Below are 8,235 nucleotides of genomic sequence, written 5' to 3'. Positions count from 1 at the left end.
AGGGAACGCTTCTACCGAGGAGGGAGGCCTGGCCTTGGGCTGCAGTGGCGCGGTGAGTCCCGGGTGTGGGGCGGAACGCCCCGCCCTCAGACGCCCCTCCATACGGGGCGGAGCCTGGGCTGGAGCTTGGCCTAGCCTAGGAGGCTCGACAGGCTGGAGCTGGGAGCTTGCTCTCTGGACCCACCTGCCGCCCGCCAGCGGGGCCTCCTAAGCGTGCACAAACCCAGGATGGGCGGGGCACGGCCTCTCGCTTAAGGTGGTCCCCACAGCCCCTAGTCTAGGCCAGGCATCCCCAGCATTTTCCTGCCCGGAAAGCCCCGGAGCGCTCTCCTCCTGGATTCCCTAGCTTCTGGGAACCCTCAGTCTGCCATGATCCTAATTTATACTGCAGCAGTCAGTCCACCTTAAAGCAGGCCTTGGGTAACCTGGTGTTTGTATACAGGGAAAATGTGGAGGGTGTTAAAGCTGCAGGCACGCATAGGCCACACTAGTTGCCCACACTGCCCTAAAAGGCCAGCAGCATGAGGTAGTTCCTGCTTGCCAGGCTCCCATAGGTAGGGAGCCTGGCAAACATCCCCTAACCCTTCTGAGTTCTCCGAAGCCACTTCCTGAGTAGTCTTGTGAGACCCTGGCCCAAGGGAGAACTCTCCTGCAGTGCCCGACCTTCCCAACTAGAAGGTGAATTTAGAAGGTACTGCACAAGTCTTCCTCATCTCACGGAGTCAATATTTTTGAACAATGGGATTGGGAGCTAGGCTTCTCTTCATCTATCTGGGCACGAAGCAGACACAAAGTTACAGATCCCTCAGGCACAGGGTTCCTACAAGTGGAAGAGCATCCCAGCACCCACCATTCCCTAAGACCAGGTGGGCAGGATATCCTATCAGGCCCCAGGCCCCTGCTCTGGCGCACCAATAAGTGTACCAGTGGTTCAAAGTTGTCAGTACTGCTCTGTGTACAGTGTACCTTCCCACCACCACCAAACCCCATCATGTGAATAAGCCCACAGGTCTGGGGGCGCAGACACATTACACAGACTCCAGGGAGATTTAGCTATTCTTTATTGACATGGAGTCTGAATACCACTAGCCTCCAAGAAGATGAGGTAGGTCCATGGAGCTTCCAGCTCATACTTTTCCTGGATCCTCCTTCAGTGTGACAGTCCGGTTGAAGACAAGCTGGAGAGCAGAAGGGGAAGAATGACCACCCAGTCAGTAGCTGGTCAGGTGGCCCAAGTGGGTCTCAACCGTGACACCTCACTTCTACTCCTACCTCATCCCAGAGTAGCTGAGGGTCAGGAAACAGGTTCATAATAACTTTGTGACTTTAGGTAAGGGACTGGATAGCTCTGGGCCTCCATTTTATAAGGATTAAAGTAATCTCTATAAGATGCCCTGCACCTTGAAGTGTAAGAAAGGCAGGGTCCATACAAAATCTTGTGCATTGTCTTAACCACTAGGCTTGCTTTCTTCTCAGCAGAAAAGGTACTCCACCTCAGGTGGTAAGGAATAATTAAGGGAATATAGGTAGGGTGCTTGGCACAGTGAGTGGCAGCCACCAGTCACTGTTGTAGAAAGGGCAGGTGGGTAAAGTCAAGCACCTGTCCCTGGCAACTGTCTGGATCCACGGAGAAGTAGCCAAGTCGCTCAAACTGGAACTTGTTGTAGGGCTTTGCCAGAGCTACAGAACAGTCCACTAATGCTGCCTCCACCACTTGCAGTGATACCTGCAGACAGAAAAATTAGGTGGTCATCCAGCCAGGAGGACCCACTCCCCTCACTCCACATCCCCTGAGCATACCGGGTTCAGGTCAGTTAAGAATCCACCAGGCACCTCCGCAGGATCCTCAGGGTTCTTGTGCTGAAAGCTGTAGCCACAGTGAAAGTCAGACTCCAGATAGGCAATGCCCATCTTCAACCTGTTCCCACCCCAATTCTGTATACTTACAGTCGCTCATAGAGGCGAATCTCACACTTAAGAGGCTGTGACACCCAGTGAATAAAGGCTTTGGGCTTTTCTCCAGCATCAGCACGTCTGCAGGTCACCTCCAGGCTCTCCACAAAGCCACTAGGGCCCTGGAAGATGAGAGGGAGAGGCCTGCAATCAAACCTGAGGACCCCTACCAAGACTACAGGTTGCATCACGTCCTGGGCCTACCAGACACTGGTGGGAAGGATGCAGCTGACTCTCACCTTGACAACATGCTGCAGCTGGATGACATAGCCTGTGTGTCTCAGGCCCACAGGCTGGCCCCATGCCAGGCGCTTATAGCCTGACTCTGGCTCCTAGAGGTAGAAAATGGAGTGAACACAAAAGGTTCAAGCGTCAGTCGTACAAAATGCTTCTCTCCCACCCCTATGTGTGGGAGGGGTTGGTTTGTCTGAAGTAGGAAGTAAATGAACTGACAGAAGAGATATAAGGATCTCAGGACTGATCTCAGCAACATACACACCCTCCACCCCCATTCACCTCCTTGAAGTCAGTCCTCTCAATGAAGACAGTAGGTCCAAAGGGAACCTGATGGAAGCCCTTGGTCTCATCAGCTGGGAAGTTGGGCACCTGGATGTCCAAGGCCTACAGAAGGAGATGAATGTCTGAATCACACCAGGTAGGCACTAGGAACCCCCTCCTCATCCTCCCCAAGCCCAGCTGCATTCACCCACATATACACAATAAGGCGAACCTACCTTAGCAGCAGGAAAGTTGGTGATAATGACCTGTAATGGCTCCAGCACAGCCATGGCCCGTGGAGCTGTGTCATTTAGCACATCACGCACACAGGCTTCTAGCAGATGTGGCTCCATTGTGGTCTGTGCCACTGTCACTCCCACCTAACAGGAAAGTCAGTATCAATCACAGCCATAACCAAAGCCATCACCATGTTTAGCCCATACCTGATACCCAGGCCAACAGACTATACCCGAGCACAGAAGTTGTTGATGGCCTCAGGTGGGAAGCCACGCCGCCGTAGGGCTGTGAGTGTGAAGAGTCGAGGGTCGTCCCAGTCCCTATACACAAAGACATGGTAAGAACTCTTTTGGAGGCCTCCCTGGTGGCACAGGGGTTAAGCACAACACTCTGAAGCTATCCACAGCCTCTGCAATACAAGTGCAATCCCTGGCTGGCCAGGGAGCTACCCACATGGTGCAGCAGACCTCTCCTGTCTCGTCTGCTGCTCCTCTCAGCAGTGTATTTCAGTAGATCTCCCTGTTCTGCTCCCAGCTATCTCTCTGGTGAATCCTCTCACCCTCATCACCTTTGGCTTATACCCCAGTTCTTGTATGCATAAATAAATAATTCTTAAAAAAAAAAAACAACAAACTCTTTTGGGAGCACATGCCACTAGTACCACCAATCTTTGATGAGCTAAATAGCCATACCTACCGCACAGCACCAGCAGCCACAAGCTGGAGAATCTTTCTCTTGGAGACAACAGCATAGTGCAGGTTGAGGCGGCCATACTCCCACTGCACAGGGCAATAGACATCCAGCGCGTTGCATAGCCAAAAGTAGGAAGAGCGTCTAGGGTGGGATGGTAGAGTCAGGACCAGCTATCTTACCAGAGAGACATCACAGGATGGGCTATTGGGATACTACTGTTCCTACCCACCCCACGGGCCCAGCCCCCTCACCGGGCCTGGAATTCCTTGGTGCAGAGTGAGTGGGTGATGTGCTCGATGGAATCACAGAGGCAGTGTGTGTAGTCATAGGTGGGGTAGATGCACCTACGGGGCACAAGCAGTAGGCCCCATCATACAGCCCTGTTCTGCCCTACCTGTGTCCCACCTCCCCACCCTATGCTCACACCCACCAGGTATCCCCTGTGCGATGATGTGGTGTATACTTGACTCGATAGGCCACAGGATCCATCTTGCCATCCTCCATCACCAGCTTCATCCGCAGAGTGGCCTCACCCTCTGCAAATTTGCCCTTGCGCATTGCCTGAGGGGAGTAAAGGCTCAGGCTGTCTCTCAACACAGAGGTATCTTTTCCTTAGCACCCTAGCCCACCCAGACTCAGATGTTCCTCCAGAACCCCACCTCAAAGAGTAGCAGTGACTCCTCTATGGGACGGTCTCTCCAGGGTGAGGGTGGAGCGTTGTGGCCTTTGAGCTCCTCTCCTCGCTGGTGGCACACATAGGCCTCGCCCCTAGGAGGAAAGGGTGTGAATACCAACCATAGCTGTTTCCCAGTCAGCCTGCCTGGCTCCACATCATGGTTCTGGCCTCACCTGTGGATGAGTTCTACAGCCCAGGCATATAACTGGTCAAAATAGTCAGAGGCATATGTCACCTTGTAAGGTGTGTAACCTGAGGCACAATGAGACACAGTTATTAGCAACTAGCCAGGGACGCCCAATGATAGCCCACAGCCTAAATGAGGCCCACTGATAACTGGCTCTGCCCAGGCCTTGCCCAGCCCATACCTAGCCAGGCCACCATGTCGCTGATGGCAGTGAAGAACTTTGCTTCCTCCTTCTCAGGATTGGTATCATCAAAGCGCAGAAAACAGATCCCATTATTGGCCTAGGAGAGTTGCAGTGTCTGTCAGCTCCCATATCAGCAGTTCCTACAGTCCAGCTCATCAAACTGGGACATTCTCAACGCTCTCCTATGTCAAAACTGGAAATGCTTTCAAGGGGTTCATTCATCTTTATTTCTAAATATCCTAAGCAAGACATCTGTTTGATCAATTAGCAGAAACAGCATAACCTCTTCCTAAGTCTGAGAGGTTGCACTGAGAATTTCCCCAAATTTGAACTCACTGGCTCATCTCAGATCTTTTTCCCTAGGAGCCCAGTGTATTCTTGGTATCTGCCACATCTACCATTCCCCACCATGGCCTCTGTCCACTCTGGGCACATTATGGGAGCAGCAGGGAAGGCAGGGACACCTCTCTCATGACCAGTCTTAGCAGCAATAAGTAGCCACCCTGCTTGCCAATCCCTGGAGATACACACACCTTGGCATAGCCGAAGTTGAAATTGATGGCTTTGGCATGTCCAATGTGCAGGATTCCATTGGGTTCTGGGGGAAATCGGGTACGTACCTGAGATAGAGGGAATGGGAGTAGAGAAATTAGGTCAGAATTCAGATTATCCTAAAGTAACAGATGCCCCTTCCCAGGGAGGCTACAGTGATCAGTGAGATGAGGCAGTATGGAGGCAGCCCACGCCCCAGGCAATTGCTGATGGCACTACACCCACACACCTGTCCCCCAGTGATCTCCAGGTGCTGCTTTAGTAGATCCATGGTGTGTGGAGTGGTCACATAGCCTGGAGTCTTGTAGTTCTCACCTGCCAGCACCAGAACACATCTGAGGATCCAGTTGCAGCCCCAGGCTCCCAATCTCAGGGATGCCAGAATGGCTGTTAAGATCCAGTCCTCCCAAGAATTTCAACCTTCCTGCTCACCAGGTTTGTGGAACTTAAGTGCCTCCCCTCGGAGCTGTTCCATCAGAGATAGTGTCTGGCCAGCAGCCTCACCTGTGGAGAAGAGACTAAGGAAAATTTATCCTTTGAATAGAGCTACCACACCCAGCTCAGGGAGGTGCCTGTACTACCCATAGCCTGCAACCAGAACAGAAACAGACAGACCTTCCCCAAAACTCAGAAACAAGGGATACAGAGCCAGTGCTGCTCGGGCCAGTCTCTGGGTAAAGTAAACAAAGGAAACACAGGGTATCAAATAAGTCAATGGCCTGACTGGACTGGGCTGTAAGGAAGGTGGAAAGCCCAGAAGCCAGGTTGTTAAATGCGACAGATGCCTCTCACCATTCTCTACCACATCTTTTGCTGCCCTCCGGTCTGCTTCTTCTGGTCGAGTCTTTGCCACCTGAAAGAAGCGCAGGGTCAGGGCCTCTCCCAGGCAGGCTGTTGGGATCACAAAGGTCAGATACTCCTTCCCCAGCCTGAAATCTCACCCCTGCCCCCCATTCTCACAGACTCAGGCCATGCTCAGCCCCACCTTGGACTTCTTTTCCAGATCAGTCTCCGTCTTGGGACCCAGAAGGTGGAGCACCTGAGCAGAGATGAGAGTAAAATTTGGGATAGGAGTGTTCTCTTCCTATGATCCGCTGGCTGAAAAAACTCGGCCATCCTGAGGACTTCCTGGACTATCTACCAGCACCACTTTGAAAAACCTACCTAGACCAACCCACCTCTGCTCTTCACATGGTTCTGCTGGCCTCTTTCCCTCCTGAGGGTCCATGCAGGCTTAGGTAACAAAAAAGTGCCATTTACAGAGAGGATATGGACCCAGCATCAAGATAAGCAATCTACCTCATCCATCACCATCTTGTGATTCTATGCCAGCATCCTGAGATGAAGGCCACATTACCCCTATTTACAAGATAATGAAACAGAGGTTCAAGAAAAGCAACTCACCCCCAGTTAGATACAACCCAGAGGCTCAAGTCTTTCACTGCCCACCCTCCATATCAGGCTCTACTATCCACTGTCAACACAGGTCCTCCCCCACACCCCATCTCTCAGTGGACTCTAGGTCCTGTCCATGTCAGGGTCTTTGCCTGCTTCAATTCAAGAAGATGCCCACCTGCATGTCCACTTCATGCTTGATCATTTTGCCATCTGCCCATTTGAGCACAGCCCGAGCCTCTCCTAGGAATATGGGCACAAGGAACTGCAGAAAGGCAAAGGAGGGCACTTCCCATCCCTTTCCCAAGAAAAGGCCCTGGCTAACTCAGACACCAGAGCCTGTGCCCAGGCCAGACCACTTTTAAGGTGTTCTTACTCCTCCCCCCTCCCCCCAGGTCCCTCTCACTCATACCCAGAAGAGAAGTCATCACCAGAGGAAACAACATAGTTCCCTGCCCAGACCCTACTCACCCATCAGCAGCCCCATGTTAAAATGATAACGCTCCACCAGGAGCTGGGGCCTGTGACGATTTATGGCAGCCTCCACCTGCAGAAAGTCAAACCACTTGGGTCAGGAAATGTGCTAGGGATCCACACCCTCACCCCGGGTCTTCCTGGGTGGAGAAACATAGCCACTCCTTTCCAGGGTCAGTACTAAGGAAGCAACAGATGCCTGGGGAAGACTCACAGCCTCCTCAATCTGCTCTGGGGTCACCATGATGCCCACGCCACATTCCTGTTCAAAGTCCACGGTGTTGATGGGGTCCAGGGGATGACTTCGCACATACTCAAGGGCAGCTGAGAAAGGAGGGCCAGTAAGTTTGTGGCATCTCAGCTCCCAGAAGCAGACGGGGCCCTAATCTCACGAAACCCAACTACAGTTTAACTTCTTAAACCTTGAGACTTAAGCCTTGCACCACCCTAGAGAAGCCCAAGGGCACAGTAAAGAAACATATGTTCTGAGGGAGGCTCCCCGCCGCTGACCTCAGTTCCTGTCAGTCTTACCAGAAACCGCCCCCGCTCTATACTCTGTCAGGACCCCGGTTTCCAGGGGAGCGTAGAATTAGGCATCTAGAGAGACACTGGGGGACTTGGCAGAAAGGATACGTAGGCGTCTGGGCTGAAGGGAAGAAATGGAGGTGGACATGCCAGGAGAGGCAGGGGCTCTCACCGCTCAGCTGGAGCTCGCTGTGGATCTTCTTACTGGCTATGTAGCTCACGAGAAAAGAAAGACGCCGGGGATCCCTGAGTCGGGAGGCCAAGCCATATAGCAGGGTCCCGGTAGCCTTGTCTATGGTGGCGCCCAGAGTCTGATGCGCCTGGAGTCAGAGGGGTCAGGAGAGAAACCCCAAGCCGAGTAAGAGAGAGGTAAGACTGAAACATGGTGGGCAGGTCGGGACTGGGACGCGGCCCGGCGCTGCGCCGAGGGACGGTGGAAAGTCAGGAGCAGAAGGGCTCGCACCTGGGTGGCGGCATCGCGCAGCTGCGCGCTCAGAGCCGAGTTCTTGAGCGTCTCGCGGGCCTTGTGCTCGCTCAGGCCGAGGCCAGTGAAGAGCGACAGGGAGTCCAGAGTCGCCATCACGGGGACACCGGAAACCGAAAGGAAACTTTGGGGCCAATCTGTGCGTTGGCTTTAGCCCGCTGGCGAATAGAAGAGCGGAGCCTCCAGGGAGAACCAATAGTGTTCCTCGTTGGAAGGAGAGGGCGGGGCTCTCCGGGGCTGTCGGCGCCATTTAAAGGACCGAGAGCGGCCAAACCGGCTCCTCCACACGCCCCCGCACTTCACTTCCGCCTGGGCGTTCGCGGTGGCTTCGCGATACAAGGCGCCCCAGGGCTCCAGGGATGATTTGCCGCGGGCCT

At 53.4% G+C, this 8,235-nt stretch overlaps 1 protein-coding gene across 2 annotated transcripts; it reads right to left on the bottom strand.

Moving 5' to 3' along the window:
* Positions 1-1,127: 1,127 nt before the first annotated feature.
* QARS1 (glutaminyl-tRNA synthetase 1) lies at positions 1,128-7,981 on the bottom strand (the record flags this gene model as incomplete). 2 transcript variants are annotated; one of them, XM_084246839.1, is made up of 24 exons in its annotated part: positions 1,128-1,178; positions 1,601-1,726; positions 1,801-1,867; positions 1,948-2,075; positions 2,193-2,285; positions 2,470-2,574; positions 2,688-2,831; positions 2,921-3,008; positions 3,385-3,522; positions 3,633-3,725; positions 3,812-3,942; positions 4,041-4,149; positions 4,231-4,309; positions 4,426-4,525; positions 4,962-5,048; positions 5,210-5,295; positions 5,413-5,484; positions 5,773-5,833; positions 5,966-6,019; positions 6,554-6,618; positions 6,847-6,922; positions 7,064-7,173; positions 7,547-7,694; positions 7,838-7,981. In XM_084246839.1, 24 exons carry the CDS (start codon positions 7,952-7,954, stop codon positions 1,128-1,130), a joined length of 2,328 nt encoding a protein of 775 aa, XP_084102965.1. The 2 variants fall into 2 exon arrangements, with proteins under 2 accessions (XP_084102965.1, XP_084102964.1); XM_084246838.1 differs by having other exon boundaries at positions 7,580-7,694; positions 7,838-7,954.
* Positions 7,982-8,235: the final 254 nt, after the last annotated feature.

The sequence above is a fragment of the Talpa europaea genome, assembly GCF_964194135.1.
Source record: "Talpa europaea genome assembly, chromosome: 11".
NCBI classification, from domain to species: domain Eukaryota; kingdom Metazoa; phylum Chordata; class Mammalia; order Eulipotyphla; family Talpidae; genus Talpa; species Talpa europaea.
This window is presented reverse-complemented; position numbering and strand designations above follow the sequence as displayed.